The following is a 19,841-nucleotide window of genomic DNA, read 5'->3' on the forward strand; positions in this document are numbered from 1 at the left end:
CATTATTTCAGAGTGCTTTTGGCTCTTAACATCTCTTTGTTGTGAAGCGTAGTTAACTTGCTGGGTACTGTAATTATCTGTAATACTGATGTTTATCTGTAGGATCTTATAGCCTTGGGATAGGATGAGTGTGGTTTTATGTATCTTGCATTCTGTTATGTATTTTGTTGAGTTTAACTGATGTAATTGATGATTGAAGTGAACCTCTTCTAGTCCTTTTTGGAAGAGAATCAGTATAAAAATCAAATAATTAAATAATAGCATGTGTATCCCTGTACATTCATAGGAGCATATTCCTGACTGTTTCCTAAACCCTCCCCATCTCTCTCCCTGATGTCCTGTTCGTGCCCCCAGTTTTTGCAAAGTATTCATTCTGTTGACTGCATTTTGATGTGTCTCAGTGATGAACCCTATATCCTGTTTTTTTTAGTTATTGTCAAATCCTGCAATCCCGTGGTGTTCAGTTTCTACAACTACCTTCGTACCCACCCCTTACTCATCCGTAGAAATTTTTGCTCGCCCGAAGGGACTTTAGCCACTTTAGGCTTACAAGCCGAGAAAATCTTTGTGGATAAAATTAATCTCATTGAGAGGAAGCTGTTTTTCACTACCGCAAATGCTCATTTTAAAGTGGGCTGTCCCGTTTTAGCTCTTGAAGTTCTTTCCAAACTTCCCCAAATAAGCTGCAGATCCATCCTTTCTATCAAAAAAGAGGAAGTTAGCCCGACCCCTGTTATGCAGAATGGTGTGAAATTGGAGCCAAAAGTTTTGGGGGAAGGGACTGCTGCAAACTGGCCGATGGCTGAATCTGTGCCCCTTATTGACTGGAGTCAGCCAGCGGTAACTTTTGAAGATGAGCCTTTGAAACTGGACTGGGGTGAAAACAGAAGCAGTTCGCAAGAAGAGGAAGAAGAGGATGGTTTGCTAATGAAGGGGTCGAAACTGGAAGCCAAAAGTCAAAAACAAGATGAGAAAAGCCCAGATGCCAATCAAAGTGAGGATGGCGACAAAGAAGAAACAGAAGTCGATGTGATTGCTGAGCAGCTCAAGTTCCGAGCGTGTCTCAAAATCCTCATGACTGAACTCAGAACATTGGCCACCGGTTATGAAGTCGACGGAGGAAAGCTCCGGTTCCAGCTTTACAACTGGCTGGAAAAAGAAATTGCAGCTTTACATGAAATCTCAAACCACAAAGCACGTAGCAAAGGCTGTGCAGATGCCCAGATCAATGGAGACCTGCTTGAACGGGAAGAATTTCCGGATAAGCCAGAGATTGGCTCGTACGAACGGCATCAGATCGAAAGGAGGAGACTGCAAGCAAAACGCGAACATGCTGAACGGCGGAAGTGGTGGCTGCAGAAGAATCAGGCACTCCTGAGAGTCTTCCTGAGCTACTGCAGCCTCCATGGAGCGCAGGGGGGTGGCCTCGCATCCGTGAGGATGGAGCTGAAGTTTTTGTTACAAGAATCGCAGCAGGTAAGCCTATCCGTTTTATCAACTTTTTTTCTCCTTTTGATAGCAGTTCTAGTAGCAATTTCACTTGTCTTCTCTTGAATGATACAAGCCAAATTAATAACTTAATCAAATAACCTTTGCTGCATTCGGTCCAAAGTTTATTGAGTCTGGACCCTGTAAGTTTCTCCACTGACCACTCAGAAAGCTGAGAGAGCAGTGAAGTTCTTAGAAAATGGCTCTCAGAAGGAAATGAGAAGTAGACTGTGTTATTCCAGGTATCCCAACAGTAAAGTCCTTGAAGTGCGTTTAGAAGGGTATAACCCTGCTTAGGGTTATCATAGCAAGCGTCCCTGAATCAAGATAAAAAGCATACCATTGTTGTAATTAAGAAGAAACAAATCAGATGACATGGCTAGCGATGCTCGGCCTTGTGTTTGCTTGCTTATATAAAACTTCCGAAGTAGCTTAGAAAGCAATGAAAACATTCTGAAAATCAAAAGATAAAAACCAATTTTTAAAAGTTAAACCCAGTTGCAGTGGGTTCAATAAGCAGTCACCCAGTTTCATGAGAGCTCGATGGGTAGATGGGGGGTGGTAATCCTGTCCCCCAGACTGCGGAACTCTCTGCCTCATGAGGTTCAGCAGGACCATCCATAAATGATCGCTTTTTTTATTTCCAGAAGAGCTTTATTATCTCCACTCCCTGCCTAATATTATTTTCATCTGTATTAACCGGTTTGGTCTTCTGGCCATTTGACGTCACGGCTCATTCTGTCACTGATTTTACCAACTGCTTTCAGTGGCTCTGAGTTTTGATCAGTTTTAAATTTCCCCCTGCTGATTTTTGCTCTTTCTTTTGGTAATGTTTTAGTTTGCTGCTGGCTGGAGTTTGGTTCTTATCACTTTTAGATGTCTGTGTGGTGCTCTCAAGTCAGAGTTGACTTATGGCGACCCCTGGTGGGGTTTTCATGGCAAGAAACTATCAGAGGTGGTTTGCCATTTCCTGGCTCTGCAACCCTGGTCTTTGTTGGAGGTCTCCCATCCACTTACTAACCAAGGCTGGCCCTGCTTAGCTTCTGAGATCTGACGAGATCAGGCTCACCAGGGCTATCCAGGTCAGAGCATCACTTTTAGATAGTATTTTCTAGAAGTTTGTTAAGATATTTGCCTTGGGGACTGCTTTTCCCTGAAAAGCCCTTGCCTAGTCAAGGCATACTAGACTAAAGTCAAGGGATAGGATGTGGGAAGGAGGCCTTGCATCTTTCCCGAATCACGTTCAGTACAGGGGCTGGCTTGCAATTTGGTAACCATTTGTTTACTCTAGCGGCGCAGTCTGTATTACCCCTGCTGTGTTTCCTTTTCATATTGCGTTATGAAAATCTTTAGGATTTAAGACAGGAGCTGTGGCTCAGTGGTCAAACATCTGTTTTGCATGCTGAAGGTCCAACATTAAAAGAATGAAGGTGGTACATGAGCTAGGAGCAAGAAATCTGCCCTACCTCTTATTTAATAGATATGTGTATTTTATTTTCTAAGGAAACGACCGTCAAGCAACTTCAGTCCCCGCTTCCGTTACCCACGACCCTGCCATTACTCTCAGCAAGCATCGCCTCCACAAAAACAGTCATAGCCAACCCGGTGCTATACTTAAACAACCACATCCATGACATTCTTCACACGATCGTGCAGATGAAAACCCCTCCGCATCCCAATGTTGAAGATGTCAAGGTAGTCCGAGGGCAAGGCACTCTCTCCTGAAACATCAATGGGGTTTGACTTATTTCAGCATGGACTGAGCTGTGGGCAATCAAGGTTCTAACTTTGTATAATCTTCAAGTGGATGGGCTAGGGCAGAATCCACCTTCCTTAATGTACCTGCTTTGAATTGCCCTGGCATTGTATCCTATATGCAGCAGTTTGGGTTTGTACAGTTAAACCCCAACCCACACAGCTAAAACTCACCAATCTGGAGGATATTAGACTATTGCGGGTAAGCCCCTAGTAGAAAGTGGTATCAAAGGTGTGGGTAATCAGATGGAGCAATGCCGTTCTATGCAATGCAGCTCTAGGCTGTGCACCATTACATTGTTATCTTCTCATAGCAAAGAGGAAGCAGGTGATAGTAGAGGCTGCAAGGAGATTGGCAAGAAGTATAACCATGTTCATATATTGAGGATTGCGTTGTGATGGTCTCCAGTAGATTTAAGTCTCCAAGCAGTTTCCAAGAATGCTACTTGTTGCTTTGCCAACGCTATAGGGTGCCTTCATCTCAAACTGTGGCAGAACCAAAAAGGAGGGGAAGGTTCAGAGCTCTCATACTAGTACTGAGAATTTGTGTCTGTTTGATCGGGTTTATATTTGCAGTAAATAGAACGTTACTTTTTTCCCTTTAGGTACATACACTTTATTCGTTAGCGGCTTCACTTTCGGCGTCTATTTACCAAGCATTGTGTGACAGCCACAGCTATAGGTAAATGCCCTTACTGCTCTTTCCAGCATTTGCATTTCAGATGTATTTCGTTCTTCATTATTATTGAGGGCATCACCCATTTTCAATCCTATGCTTTGTATATCGTGTTGATTTCGGTGCAAGTAGTTACACATATGTGTGTTCATACTGTCGTGAACAAACCACAATTGGTTTGTTGTTTGAAAAGTCCTGAAATTCTCCAGCTCAGATGATCCGTCCTTCTGTCCCCTAACCCAGTGTGCTGAGACTTCCTCGTATAAGGAAGTATAACTTCCTGGTATAAGGAAGTCCTTGATCCAACTCTAATTTTTTACAGTGTCTGAATCTGAGCACTTTAACAAACTGGTGTTTGTTGATCATGTTCCTGGATTCCAAAAGCACTTTCTTAATTACTAACAGGAATCTAGAATCTTTACCAATGTCTGAAAACTTAACTTGTAAATAATTTGCCATTTTTTTCTTTTGAAATAAAATTCTACCCTCTCACTTTAAGAAACATTAAATTTGGGGGGATGTCTCTCTTTTTAGCAGTCAATCGGAGACAAATCAGTTTACAGGAATGGTTTATCAAGGACTGTTACTGAGTGACCGCCGCAGATTGAGAACGGAGAGCATTGAAGAGCACGCGACACCAAATTCATTGCCTGCTCAGTGGCCTGGTAAGAGAAGTCACATTTGCTAATAATATCCCATGCACAATTTTCCAAGTCCCTCTCGTTTACTGCCATTTGCACTGCATACGTTATAAATGAAAGCAGATGGTAAGATTCCCTTCTCCAGATACCAAATAACTTGCTAACTTAAGGGAATGCCAATTTTTGTGTTCTATAATTCATGTAACTTGTTTGCATGTAGCATACTCAGACATAGTTCAGCTGAATATATCATCTTAAATGTCCAAGATTATTGTGTAGCAATACCTGCAGTCCCTCTTCTCTAGCATAGCAGGATTACTTTACCGTTGCATGAGAGAAGCAGTGCTCTGATTCTTCTCTGGTCTATGAAAGCTTATACCGCAATAAACGTATTAGCCTTCGTCTTTTTAGGGTGTGTGGCTCAGTTGGTAGAGCATCTGCTCGGCATACAGAAGGTCCCAGGTTCAATCCTTTCTGCAGTTAAAAGGTTGGTTTAGGAGGGGATATGAAAAATCTTTGCCTGAGACCTTGGAGAGACTCTACCAATCAGGATAAACGAGGCTGACTTTGATAGATTAGTGGACTGAATCAGTTTAGCTTGGCATGCAGATTCCCAATTCCCGGCATCTCCAGCTAAAAAGATCAGGCAGTGGGTGATATGAAAGACCACGGCTAGCTTTAATGGACCAATGGTCCAATTCAGTATAAAGCAGCTTCACGTGCTGAAAGAGTAGTGAGATCCCCTTTTCTGTTCACTGTACTTTTTTCATTCCTTGTCCTCTGTTTCTGTAGGGGTGAGTTCCCTTATCAGTCTCTTAAATACCGCCCAGGACGAGGATCAACCCAAATTAAACGTCTTGCTGTGCGAAGCTGTGGTGGCTGTTTACTTAAGCCTGCTGATCCATGCTTTGGCGACCAACTCTTGCAACGAATTGTTCCGGCTCGCAGCTCATCCCTTGAACAATCGCATGTGGGCTGCTGTTTTTGGAGGGGGAGTAAAGCTCGTAGTAAAGCCGAGAAGGCAGTCTGAAAATATTCCAGGTAATATATATCAGAACAGCCAGCAGTTCTAGAGGAAGGGAACTGCAAATGCCCGCTGTATATCAGCCTTTCAGTTGTGCAGACAGGAGCCTTTAAGGAACCACTATGTTGGAAGAGCTTTTCAGAAAAGTTTGTTCTATGTTCATGGAAATCAGCATAATTATCTGTGTGACGCTAATCTCATTTACTCATAAGAAAGCCCCTCTGGATTTATTTGGGGAGTTTTCATGGGTATGCATAGGTCTGCCGCCTGTATCTTCTTAGTCCCAAATAACGAGAATTCAAAAGAATCGAAAATTAAGAATTGCAGCTAGTGCCCTTTGTCACAGAATTCTACCTTATAAAATTCTTACTGGTGAAAAATGTCCTACTCCAAACTCTAGTTAGCTGGAGGAAGATTGCTGCGGCTATAATCCTTTTGCCATGCTGATAAGTTGACCCCATTGCAAACCGTATTAGAATCGTATTTATTTATGCAGTGATAAATTATTTATATCAATATATGGCTTGTAGACTGTAGGCTGTTAAATTACAGGGAAAGAACTGGTTTTGGCAAGCCATCTTTCCTTTTTCTAGATGGGTAGCCATGCTAGTCTGTCTTTAGCCATAGAAAAGAGCAAGAGTCCAGTAGCACCTAGAAAACTAACAAAATTTGTGGTAGAGTATGATCTTTCATGAGCCACAGCTCACTTCTTCAGATACTAAAGAAGTGAGCTCAGGCTCACGAAACTTCCTACCCTACCACAAATTTTGTTAAGTCTTATAGGTGCTACTGGACTCTTGCTCTTTCTTTTTCCTGTTTTCTTTAGCCTCTTGTTTGTTCAACTTAAATGAAAGTAATAGGAGCAAATTGCGCCACCCCTGGTCCCAGATAATAAAGTGACCGGTTCTCTAATTGATTCAATTCAGATAAACCCCAGTGTTTACCAGCCAACACAGAAAATGCAACATCCTTAAAAAATCAACAGTTGTTGCATCAAACAACTTTATCAAATAGCAATGAAGTTGCGGCTGGCCATGGCCCAGAGCAGCTAGGCCAGAAGGATGGTGAGCCAGTCGGTGTGTTGATTGCTGTGCAGTTCCCTTCCCTAATAAAATGTTCAGAAGTTAATCTTCAGCATGGATTTTAGTTAAGATTGTTTTTGGCTTGTTGCTCTTCTTCACCTGTTGCGTTGCCTTTTCTCTGTTTAGTTTAGTTCAGTTTATTCGGTGTTTAACCCGCCCTCCCCACAAGTGGGCTCAGGACGGGGTACAACAGTCATAAAATACAATTGCATAGCAAATTCTACAATAAAATTCAGCAATTAAAATTATATATATACAAAAACCTGATATAGCTGGCTACACATTCCTGCCCCCAGCATACAAAGAGGAGGTAGACAGACACATGAGCTGTACTCGAATATCGGAGATCGGTGGGAGGCTCGATGATGGTCCTGACAACCATAAGCCTGGTGAAACATCTCCGTCTTGCAGGCCCGCCGAAATGATACAAGATCCTGGCGGGCCCGAGTGCCCTCAGACAGAGGGTTCCACCGGGTTGGGTTGTAGTTGAGACTTAAATTTTAGTTGGCCGTCATCTTCAAATTCAGCCACCAGGTTGTGATTTTCGGAGGAGCGGCATGTTGTAGATCGGTTGTCGTTTGGTTACTCTCTACAAGCCCTTAAATCCTGACAACGTTTTAGTTGAAAGGATGGGTTGTTGATGTTTCCATTCCTCTGATTTGGTTCAAAAGGAAAGCAGCAGAAACCCAGACCACGTCGTGTTGACACTCCCATTTAAACTGGGTGCTCCCTGTATTCCGATGCAGGAAAAAATCCTGTGTGGAAACAGCCTTGCTGTCATATGCTGAATCTGGCCCGTATGTAGGTTAATATAAACAAGCCTGAGGAACACCCAGCAGTGACACATAAACGGGGCTTTTTTTTCAGCTGGCATGCAGTGAACGGAGTTCTGGCACCTCTTGAAAATGGTTACATGGCCAGTGGCCCCACCCCCTGATCTCCAGGCAGAAGGGAGTTTAGATTGCTCTCCATGCCACCAAGCAGTGCGAAGGGCAATCCAAACTCCCCTCTGTCTGGAGATCAGGGAGCGGGGCCACCGGCCATGTGACCATTTTTGCCAAGGGCGATCTAAACTTTAAAAAACTCCCCCCTTGTTCCAACTGACCCAAAGTGACATCATTGTGTGGTCCTGAGTTCCACAACTGAGTTCCACCACCTCTTTTCCCAGCTGTCAATGTTTGTTCTTCAAAATTTTCGGTGGTGACTTTAAAAAAAAAACCCATAAATTTCTGAAAAGAATGACAAGCTTCATACTTAATTTCCAAAGTGCCTTCTTCCCTTCTGATGAAGCTAAATTTCTTTTAATCTAGTAGCAGATCCAGTTTCTGGTGAAACAAAGGACGTTAACGAAGGTCTGTAACGGTGTGCAGAGTAGATGGAACTGTTTTGTTTTGATGGACGGGTAATCAACCAGTTTGATCAACCTACGAACGATGGCCCAGTATTTCACCAGGACCAAACATTGTCAAATATCCCACGAAAGCATGATTGAATATCCCACGAAAGCATGATTGGCCTTAGGCCCAGCAACATGGGGCATTTTCCTCTGTGGATTATTTACTGTAACTGCAGGAATCTCCCAAGGAATACAGGATTCAAGAAGCACAAGCACACGTGGTAACAACCACATTCTTGAGTGCTCAGAATTGCTTCTAAGAGGCCAGCAGTTTGCATTCTAAAGCTCTTAAGAGTGTCAAAATTCTAGAGCCCCTAATATGATAGCAGATAGTTAGTTGCTATGTGAACATGGTGACAGGGAAAGATAATCCTTATATTCACAAGTTTCCTCCCTCTTTTCCTGCACGTGGCAATTTTTACGGCAAACCACAATTTATCATAATATCTGAACATAAATTGGTTTTATCGCATTATCTTCTAATTCTGTGATCTGTCATGAGTCTCAGGGCCAAGCTACAAGTGACGAATAACACTTGCACGGTAAGCGAACAGACTCGCGTGTATTCTTCCCTGTTCACTTGCGCTCCACTTGATCACGTAGTGTCATTCATCACTTGTAGCTTGGCCCTCAGAAAGAGGCTGTAAATTAAGTAAAGAAAGAAATGGGTTGCTTTCTTCCCTACAAGCCAGAATTCCCAACCAAAGCTTAGAATCCTGACTTGTAGGAAAGAGAGCCTCTAGAACTCTCTTCCCCTTGATCTATGCCTGATGCCTACTTTCCTTTCCTTTAGGCACCAAACCAAAATTTATTTTTTTTAAATTCAAGATAACTCTGGAATTCCAGGCTAAAAGCCAAGTATGGAGGCAAACTGTTTAAACTTTTGACAATTTTACCAATCTGACAGTACTAGTATGCATCACTACAGGTTTTTTTTTTAATTTTAAAAAATAGAGCATTGTTGTTTCACAATAACAGTTTTTAAAAATCTGAATAAATGACTCTTTCCCCGCCCCCCCTCCACAATTATTTTTTCCAAGTGCTTGACCAGTATTTGACAATATTTGGCCAGTATTGGACAAAATCAGTTGGGTTTAATATATATTTTGACTAACTCAGTACTCAAGCTTGTGTGTTTGGTGGAGAAATTCTTGGATTTTAAGCATGTCTGGAATGGTGTAAGTGTAATCTTCAGTGCTGCCTCACCAGACATGAATGGGAAAAAATTGATTTTACACTTTGACATTTAAAGCATTACAGTAATACTGGCTGCTTCCACACACGCTGGATAATCCACTTTCAATACTCTTTAGTGAACATTTGAAACTCATTTTCCATGTGTGGAACAAAAAAGCCACTTCAAAAGGATTGCGAAAGTGCATTGAAAGTGCATTATTCAACGTGTGTGGAAATGGCCACTCTCATTCTTACAAGACTTACGCTGTTAAAGAGATACTAGTTTTAGACTGGAAGATTTCTCTGTTACTTCAGTGATTGCTAACACTTACAAAGCAGTTTCTCTACTTGTGCAGGATCTATCTGAAGATTACAGTTACCTCTTTTTTAGCTATGGATTAGCTGCAAATAGTTAGCACTTTTTTATGCTCGATATTACCGTGTGGATTATCGATGCACTTTCAATAAGACTGAAATTTGCACAAAAGGTTCTAAATAGCAACTAAGGTGCCAGCTGGTACTTAGCGTTGGAGCCATCTAACCGCTCTGTGTTCAGCCCCTCCAGTACCTTCCGAAGAAATGGACAAGCATCGCCGTAGGTTCAATATGAGGATGTTGGTGCCAGGAAGACCGGTGAAAGACAACGTTGTCCCCCCACCTGTGCCTGCCGAAAGACCGTCCTACAAAGAAAAATTCATTCCTCCAGAGCTCAGCATGCTAGACTATTTTGTTGCCAAGGTAGGGTTGTTTTCTGTATCAGAGAAATGTCCGGGGGGGAGGGAATGTCTTTAAAAGAAGACAGCAGACACACAGATATGAAGCTATCTTGAGCCAAACCATTGGCCCATCTAGCAGGGTTTTCTGGGGAGGAATGCACGGAGGGTTGTCTAGCAGCAATGCTTGGATTTTGCTGCAGTCCCCTTCTTGGCATTGCTAGAATAGCCTTTGTGGCGAGCGCAAACACGATGCTGCTCAGCTATGGAAAAGTGCTCAAGAACGGACAGTGGATCTCCATGCACATGCTGTAAGGTTCTACCAAGTAACTCTCAAAGACTTCACTGCACGAGTCCAGGAACTGCATGAGTTAAAGCATTTTATTTGATAAGCTACTCGTTCATTCATGATTATATTATTTGCCAGGAATGGCGTTCCTCTACAAGCACCTAACGTTTATAGGATTCTAAGCCAAGCCCTAGCCCCACCCCCCTTCAGAGAACAGTTAGCTAAGTTTGCTAGAGGAACAGCAGAACACAGCAGAGAAGATGTTTCAGCAAGGCCATGAGGCCTTCCCAGGCGAAAGAGAGAACAGCAGCCTGTCGCATTCCAGGCGGTGAGCAGCTTCTAACATCAGAGTCACACAGAGTACACGGAGCCTTGCAGAGTATGACAGGAGGCATCCATTCCTGACACATGCATGCATGTATGTCTGGAGTGTGTATTCCCATTAACGCTAACCAAGTTTCCTACTGAACCAGAGTCTTGGAAATGGGTACAGAGCTAGCAAGGGGGGTAGGTCGTACAGCATCCTGTCTTCCAACCATGTACAGTGCGGGCGTCGTGGGCTGGAATCCCCACCTCGAAATGTTGTTTTCTGTTATTATATAGTCTAAAACACATGAGGGGACGAAAAGCGGCCAGGTATTTCTTCTCTGTGCTGCCCGGGTTGAGAATCTTATCCCAAGGACGTTTTTCATACTAAATTTACTTCTGTTAAGTTTTGGTTCTTGTTATCTTTGGGAGTCTGTTTTCTGCTGAGTAATAAATAATACCTTGGATCCATCCAGTGGTGAAAGGAAGGGGCTCTTTGCCAGTTTCTCCCTGCCTACTTCACCAGTGCCTTCAAACAAAGGCCACATTTGGCCCTAGGGAGTGCTATGAAATGCCATTGAGGGGGCAATAGTAGAAAGGAAAAATTGCTGAAGATTGGCCTCCTAACACTTCACCCAAGAAGAGAGATGAAAGAGTGGTGGGAGGAGATTACATCCAATCCCGCCCCCCACCTTGCCCCTGGGTCCCCAATACCATTCCCGAGAGTTCCCCAACCCTCGAGACTAGTTTTGTGGGGGGATGGCAAAAGACCCCTTTTTTGAACTCTTCATTTGCAGTGGTTTAGATTCAAGCCTATAAAATGAAGAAGCATCTTAAAATCAACATGGTATGTGGTGGAGAACAGCTCTGTTTTTATATGGAAATGATGTCGTATCCCAAGCTCAGCTGCAAATTGAGAAATCCCCACTTCCGATCTTGCCACTGCCGTGAACTCAGTAGATGGGCCTTGCGAGAATTGTTGTCTCTCCCCTTCTGCTCCCTTATCCTCAATGATATGTCCCCCCATAGGTCAGTAAGGACTCAGTGCTTGCACAGGGGACTACCTTTACCTACTGGCTTTGATTATGGGATTGTTGTCAGGATTGCACCAAGAAAAAGTATTCTTAGAACTCTCAGAATGGACATGCAAACAGCATGCAGCTTTATCGTTATTATAATCTTATATTTGCAGCCATTCCTTCCTTTATCTGACAGCGGAGTGATATATGATTCCGATGAAAGTATACATAGCGAAGATGAGGATGATGATGCCTTCCTCTCTGATACGCAGATTCTTGAGCACAAGGACGCCAACTCGTACAGGTAGATGTCAGTAACCGGGCTAAAAATATCACAGATGATTGACGGAACTGTTTGGAACTTTTCTCCCATTGATATGTTAAGATGTATTTTGTCTGAGCCGATATCCTACGGTCACAAGGCCTCAGTACCGTCTATTGGTTTGGTCCCCCGTCTCTGTCCCATTTGGGATTCAGTCTCTCTCTACTTCCTTTAATTGACTCCAGTGATCTTCCAGGAAATTTCAAGAAGTACCAAATGAAGACAGACACACAAAACCTGGGAAGGGAAGAAAATCTCTTTGTTTCCCTGGTGTCTCCTACTAGCAACTCCTGAGTCCTAAATCAGTCCCTGAACAGCGTTCTCTCACAGAATTTAAAAATAAAAATCCCTCAGTATTATCTGTCTCCAAGAGGAAGAATGGCCATGTAAACAGTTAGGCAGTTTATTAGAAGTCCTGTAGATTGCGTGTCAACGCTATGGCTGCTTCCACACACGTTGGATAATCCACTTTCAATGCTCTTTAGTGAAGATTTGAAACTGATTTTCCATGTGTGGAACGAAAAATCCACTTCTAAAGGATTGTGAAAGTGCATTGAAAGTGCATTATTCAACGTGTGTGGAAATGGCCTATGAGCAATCCCCGAGGGAGGAGGACCCAGAGAGGATAGTCTGAAATTAACTCTAATAGGATTTGGTGATCAATCCTGCTTAAATTGTTCACAAAAGGTGAACCCTCTAATCTAGAATGCCGTATTCCAGCAAGAGAGCCTCTGGCACGTTCTCGCCTGTCCGTTTGTTCTTAATGTTGAGGAAACATTTCCTTAAAAATATTGAAAGGGTAGCAGAACCATTATACAGAAATGGCTTTGCCCTGCAGTGTCTGACGCTTGTTTCTCTTTCTGCAGCTGGGCTCTTATCCATTTGGCAATGGTAAAACTAGCGCTGCACAACGTGAAGACCTTTTTCCCCATTACTGGTTTAGAAATATCTGGTGAGTTGTGCTGTTTTATGCATGTACGCTACCCGGAAATCATGCAGCCTCTCCTGATCTTAACTGTTCTCGAGTTTCTTCAGAGCCCCTTCTGATTTGCCCCTTCTTGATTCCCTGTCTCCTTTTTCTTTCATCTCATTTTCCACCTTTTCTTCAGATTCATGTTCTTAGTCCTACGTCTCCTTTTTGTCCAGCTTAGTCCTACATTCGCCATCCTGGCCTCCTGCTGCCTTATGCCGTGGGCCCTCTTCCTAGTCTCAGCCTGGCTCTGCACATGGTTTCAGTACCAGCCAAACTGACAACTTATCTTCCCTCACAACTAGCCTGGTTAGTTGCGTGCCACCCACACCAACTCAGACAGTGTTGGAGGCGTCATTGCCCCAAGCACGACACAGTATTTTCACAAGTTTGGGACCTGTGAGGACTCACACGAGGCAGGAAACATCATTTCCTCCATCCGTGACTGCATCTAAACCCTATTTCCCTAATGGTTCTTGCTCAAGTTCCCCATTTCTCCAACCCCACCTCGGCTGCTTCCACCTCTGTCGATTTCCCTTTATTCCTCTCCCTCTAGCTCAGGGCCAAGCTACAAGTGACGAATGACACTTGAACAGCAAGTGTATTTCTCCCTGTTCACTTGCCCTCCACTCAATCCACTTGCTGTTCAAGTGTCATTCGTCACTTGTAGCTTGGCCCATAGTCATCCCTTTGGCCTCCCCATGCTATCTTGCTGTCTCTACTTCAGTTTTCTTACCCCTGCCCAGCTTCTCTTCAGCTCTTCTTCACATCTGTACTCTATATAAGACTGGAGGTCTAAGCATCATTTTGGGTTGTTTTGGCAATCCAAAATAGCTCCCAAGATGTCTTTTCATGAGACCTTGTGTGGCATTTCTCATCACAAGGTCTGCTCATGCACAAATATCACTTCTCTGGATTGGGGCGGGGGGGGGGGGATAAAAACTCTTTTTGTATTTTTCTTCAAATTTGGAGTTTCCATTGCCCAAAGTCTAGCTTGGCTCTAGATTGTCTCCTTCCTTAGGGCCCCTGTTACTCTCAGACTTTTTTTAAAGATTGTCATGGTACTGTTCTTTTGCTATGAGAGATGTTTGGTCATCAAAATTACCCCAGTTTGGGTCGAGTAGTGTTTGTTTTGTTTTTATGTTGCTGTAGATCTTCCAGTCAAGTCGCCGCTGGGAATTTCTGTGATTAAAACTTTGGAGAACTGGGAGCAGATCCTACAAGAAACAGTTGACCAGTTCGAAGGTCCACCACCAAATTACATCAATACTTATTTCCCTGAACTTGGAACAGGCGCGGGAGCAGCTGCTGCTCGAATAAAAGCCATGGTTGACCCTGAGAACACACCCTTCAAGTATGAAAGATTTCGTTTTCGAGGAAATAATATTTGTGATGAACAAACTGAAGCTATTTACAAGGGATGCCCTGTTAGTCCGCTTTAGCAAAAATCAGCAGAGATCTTCCAGCTCCTTCAAGACTCTCAAATTTTTATTCAAGTACAAACTTTTGTGGTTTGATTGTTCGCCACCTTGGGGACTCTGGACTGGGTAGAAAGGTTGCATAAAATGTTTATTAACCATAGTAATATGTAGAACCCTCTTTGTCAGATGCACACTGTGGGTCTAAATAGATAGGTACGAGATTATGATCGTGTGGAAGGGGCCGTCAAGTCGCAGCTGATTTATGGCAGCCCCAGAGGGTTTTCAAGGCAAGAGATGAACAGAGGTGGCTTGCCATTGACTCCCTCTGCATAGAGACTGTGGACTTCCTTGGTGGTCTCCCATCCAAGTACTGACCAGGCCGATCCTGCTGATGAAATCAGGCTAGCCTAGGAGGTTATTATGATCATAGATGTCTCTAAACGAGGGTTAGACAGATTCATGGTGAATAAAGGGAGATTCCATAGTAAGAGGCAGCAAATCTCTGAACACCAGAGGAAGGCTAGACCGCTGTGCCCTGTTGGTCCTTAAGGTCAACGGGTTGGCTGATGACCACTGGTCGGATCCGGCAAGGCTGTTCTTGCGTTCCAAGGGAAAAAGTTGTGAAGAACAGGGTCAGAGGATTGTGAAATGTAGGAAGTACAAAGTAAGATGTACATTATATAAAATGCATAGGTAGTCAAGAAAAGTACAAGCGCAGTTCATAGGAACAGTAATTGGGGTTATCATCACCACCTAGCATAGTTTTCCTGTGCTAGGTGACATCTGTCGTGGCTAAGGAATCCCAGGTCCTTTTTGTGGCCTTGGGAGCTGGTGTTTTTAGCTTTATAAGGAACTCTAATTCAGCCATGCTGGAGTCTCCCTTTGAATTTCTTTTGCTGGAAAATGAGGACTTTGAAGTTCGCAGCCATGGTTCTGGAAGGCAGAAATGTTCTCCCGCTGGTTTCTTAGCTCTTTTGTTTTGAATGTCAGACTTAGGCTTTTAATGCTGCGATGAACACAAAGTTACTGTAGTCCTTATTTAGCACAGAATTCGTTTTTTCTGTTCTCCAGTTCTTTTTTTTTTTTTAATATGTCCAGTTTAAAAGTCACGTTCCCTTTGGAAACAGAAATATCTACAGCTGCCTCAATGTAATGCTACTATTTTAAGGAAACATCAAAAAGCAGAAATAACGTTACTCTTTTTTCAGTTTTCTTGAAGCTATGGAATGGGGATTTGTGTATGGTTCATTCTTGTTTCTTTTCAGCAACTTCCTTTTGTTCAATGAATCTATCCTTTAATGGAAAAGAACCCATTATTTAATGGGATCCCTCCATAATCCCGTTTCGGGATTGCCTCTTGAGTTCAGAAGGATTTTAGAGCTCACTGTAGGCTTTGATAATTTGTGAAGACACAATCGTTGACCTGCAGGACTGAACTTACTTTGAGAGTTTTCAATGTTCCATTCAGAATGTTTCAGAATGTTCCATTCTGTTTAAAATTACATCAAACATTTTTTCCCTTACATAAAAAAAAAATTACATAAAAGGATAATTCTATGCTAATGTCCCCTTTTATCCCACTTTCAGGTCGAAAGATTATTCTGCACTTCCCGCTAAAAGACTGTGGCATTTCCTAGTGAAACAAGAATTACTACAGGACATGTTTATTCGCTATACATTTGCCAAGAAAAGGAAGCAAAGTGAGGTACACAAAAGTCCTGGCAGACAATATTGACACATGACATGGGCCTTTTCGCGTCTTACCTTCTGCTGGAATATTGCGGAAGACAGCATCTTCGCGCACGAAATCGCACCAGGAAGATGCAATTTCGTGCAAAAATCCTGGATGACAAGTGTTTTCCTGGCGTGATCTCGCGCAAAGACGCTGTCTTCCATGATGTTCCGGCAGAAGGTAAGACATGTGGAAACGGACGTGTTCTAAGAGTGCTCTTCCTTTACTACCTTTTTTCAAAAATGGCTGTTTTTCATGTGGATTATTTTATTTTAGCATTGTATTAAAATCAGCTTGCGGATAGCATGGTATTATTTTGCATAAAGTATTTTTCCAGGGCAAGCATAGATGAACTTGGCAGGACATATTGTGTGGGCATGCATGTGTGTGTGTGCACATGCACACGCATGTGTTTAAGCATGGGCGGCTTGATGTTATCAATTTGCTTGGTGTTATCAGCGCAAATAAGATCTCTAGTGCAAATGCAATGCTTTCTCCATGCACAATTTGAACATCTGGCCAGATGTATGCCTACAGCACTGGCCTAAACATTGGGTCAGATCGAGACTAAATTGGCTAAAAAAAACCCTTCCTCCTAGTGCAAAGTTTGTTTGTTTGTGTGTATTTTTCCTCGATTCATTTACTATGATGTACTTTTTTGTGTTCATCCAGGAGGCATTGTGTTCTCAGTGCTTCTGTTTAAGCGCTTGCCTGTTGTTTAGTAGACAAAAGGGTGGCGGGACCCACTATGCATTTGTCATGAGCAGACATAACTGGGTGGCCTTTTTAAAACTCTAGTTTTGGAACATTTTCATTCATTTTTCTTTTATATATTTGTTTGTGCATGTGTTGTGTTTCGTGTTTGTGGTTGTATGGTGTTTGTGTAGTCTGTAGAAGACCGTGAGGAGCAGGTCACACAAAACAGCGTAGCAGAAGATGAAAAAAACAAGGTAGTATATTTGCCTCCCAAGCGCTTCTGCGGGCCTCTCTCTTTCCTTTCTCTCTTATCTGTTGACAAGAAGACCTGTGGTCTTTGGCTGATTCCGCACACGTTGGATAATGCACTTTCAATGCACTTTATCAGTCGTTTGAGGTGGATTTTTTGTTCCGCACACAAAAAAATGCGTTCCAAATGATCTATAAAGAGGATTGGAAGTGCATTATCCAACGTGTGCGGAATCAGCCTCTGTAACATTTCTGGCCGGTACTGAACCTGTGAACTAATACTCAATAATCAGAGCCAGGCAAAGTGCTTTGGAGCACTAGAGCAGTTACCAGTTCGTGCGCTACATTTGAAATATGAACCTTGTGGCTTCTGGAATGCCCAGGAGGGGTGCAAGAAGCCCTAAGGATCATTTTCATAAAGAATGCCACAGCTACTAAGCTTTTCTTGCATGCTTGGCTTGTAGCCTGTCTGTGGCACAGCAAAGCTTTCTGAGGCTCCCGTATTAAAACGTAGTATTGTAATTATATTTTGTAGGTTGAGGCAGAACTCGGCTACCCAGGGGGAAAAGCAAAAATTATACACAAGGAGTCGGATATGATAATGGCATTTGCTATCAATAAGGTAAAGTTGCCCGATAGTTCACTGCTGGCCTTCCTCCACCCCACTCCTGGGTCTAGTGGGCACTAAGATAACCCACCGCCAAGCCCTCTCGAGCGGATACTTATCAAGGCAGCGTGGTCCCTGCATGTGGCTTCCTCTCCTGCTGCAGCTGCGGTGTCGCGTTCTCCATCAGCTCAAAAGGGAGGCAAGCGTAGCCACCAGCTCCTTAAATAGCCTTTGCCTCCCCTCCTCCCATGGAGCACTTCTGTGTACACTGACGCTAGATGCCTGTACACACACCTCCCATACGCAGGCTGCCAGAAAACCCTGCCTTTCCCCCTCCTCCTCGGCTGGGGTAGATGGCCAGAGCAGCATTCTGATACCGCTTGTTGATGCACGGAGTCCTTGCCACAGGGATTTTAATTTCCACTCTTGCTTTTGTATCTCCGTTATGCAGGCCAACATAAATGAAATAGTTTTAGCTTCTACTCATGATGTTCAGGAACTGGACGTGTCAGCGCTGTTGTCTGCTCAGTCGTATATATGGATTGGGGAAGAATATGACCGAGAATCGAAAAGGTTGGCCGTTCTTACCTGGCAACTGTTTTTTTTAAACTGGAGACTTACAGATACCTAAAGTACGGATCTCTTACGTGATTTTGCAAGCATCTGTCCCCATTTCTGTCTTCTCCATGTCCAAATTCCCTCTTGTGGACTTTTTTCCCCCTCTATGAATTATAACCATGTTTTATATATAAATGAATCTTGCTTTAGGCATTTGAGAACAAAGAAACATTTTCTCTGTCGTTTAGTTCTTTCAATTTACCCATCATTGGTCCAAGTATGGAACTCCGTCTTGCTGGAAACGTATAAAGTCCAAACTTGAGCATTATTTGGAAATTTCCATTTTGGCTTTGTGGAAATCGGAGTTTGAGGGGGAGAGAAATGGGGAATTTCAATGATACTTTAATGTAGGAAATTACTCTTCTATGTAATGAAGTCTATATGCTTTTAAATATGCATCCCAAGCATTGAAGAGGTAAATACAGATCTGAAGAAAATGGGTAATATCACACTTTTTCTGCTTTGGGGGGCAATGAGAAGCACCAGGGCAGTTGCTTGAATGCTTCAAATCAACCTTCTTGAAAACAAAAATATTCTGTTTGTCTGTAGTGTCACATCAGCTATGGATGTGATAATAATAATAATAATAACAACTACAACATTCAATTTATATACTGCCCTTCAGGACGACTTAATGTCCACTCAGAGCAGTTTACAAAGTATGCCATTATTATCCCCACAACAAAACACCCTGTGAGATGGGTGGGGCTGAGAGAGCTCTGAGAAGCTGTGACTGACCCAAGGTCACCCAGCTGGCTTCAAGCGGAGGAGTGGGGAGTCAAACCTGGCTCTCCAGATTAGAGTCCTGCGCTCTTAACCCCTACACCAAACTGGCTGTCTGATGAGACAGCTTTTCAAGTCCTCCCTCCCATGACCCTGCCTTTCAGACCGCGGCTGGTCTTCTCAGTGCACGCTGCCACCATTTTGTGTGAACAGGGCGACGAGTATCATTTCCAGTGTCTGTCCACGCTTTCAGAAACACAGACATTTGAGGATATGCATTTTCCTATGCTGAAGTTGGACAATTCACGCATTGCCCTATCCACTCAAAATGGTAACTGTGCATAGGGAGAGGTTTGCCCCAACTCTGATCTGCCCTTACATCCGGCCAAAAGTATAATAACTGAACAGGACATTTCGCCTCCTTTTAGAGTGAAAGCTCAAGGCAGGGGCCTACTTTGTCATTACTTTGCCTGTAGCTGGAGCTGTAGAAATAAATAATTACCAGGAACGGAGATTTACAATATTCTATCACCTTTTCCAGTTCGGATGATGTCGACTTCCGTGGTTCCACCACGACGCTCACTCAGAGCACAGCATCTTTTGGCATGGCTCAGATGCAACCGCCGCCTTCTATTTCGACTTCATCCATGCCATGGTTAGGCAGTGGGCAGACCAGTACCGGAGCTGGTGTAGTATGTACCTTTGTCCTTGTTTGTTGCTGTATCAAAGAGTAGCACAGTCAGCACAGGTTTTTTGTGTTTTGCATCATTTCTGTAAAAATTGCAAGACGATGCTATGGCCACTAGGTGGCAAGAAATGCCAAACCAATGAGCTTTACCACTTCCAATTGCAGATGTAGGGGAAATCACTTATTTAAATCGATAAAAGAACAGCACAAAATACCAGAGGAAAAAGCAAGAAATGCAGTTATCCCATTT

General features: G+C 43.2%; 1 protein-coding gene across 1 annotated transcript in view; it reads left to right on the forward strand.

Moving 5' to 3' along the window:
* DMXL2 (Dmx like 2) overlaps nt 1-19,841 on the forward strand; it is an 81,368-nt gene that overhangs the window by 47,361 nt on the left and 14,166 nt on the right. Inside the window, exons 24-37 of the mRNA XM_055002322.1 lie at nt 431-1,476; nt 2,992-3,183; nt 3,849-3,925; nt 4,454-4,584; nt 5,353-5,601; nt 9,795-9,976; nt 11,739-11,869; nt 12,754-12,839; nt 14,010-14,211; nt 15,866-15,983; nt 16,898-16,960; nt 17,491-17,577; nt 18,014-18,135; nt 19,445-19,595. Of these exons, the coding sequence (XP_054858297.1) occupies nt 431-1,476; nt 2,992-3,183; nt 3,849-3,925; nt 4,454-4,584; nt 5,353-5,601; nt 9,795-9,976; nt 11,739-11,869; nt 12,754-12,839; nt 14,010-14,211; nt 15,866-15,983; nt 16,898-16,960; nt 17,491-17,577; nt 18,014-18,135; nt 19,445-19,595 (2,837 nt within the window). The remainder of the gene's footprint in view (nt 1-430; nt 1,477-2,991; nt 3,184-3,848; nt 3,926-4,453; nt 4,585-5,352; nt 5,602-9,794; nt 9,977-11,738; nt 11,870-12,753; nt 12,840-14,009; nt 14,212-15,865; nt 15,984-16,897; nt 16,961-17,490; nt 17,578-18,013; nt 18,136-19,444; nt 19,596-19,841) is intronic.

Source organism: Eublepharis macularius, chromosome 18 (genome assembly GCF_028583425.1).
Source record: "Eublepharis macularius isolate TG4126 chromosome 18, MPM_Emac_v1.0, whole genome shotgun sequence".
Classification (NCBI taxonomy): Eukaryota; Metazoa; Chordata; class Lepidosauria; order Squamata; family Eublepharidae; genus Eublepharis; species Eublepharis macularius.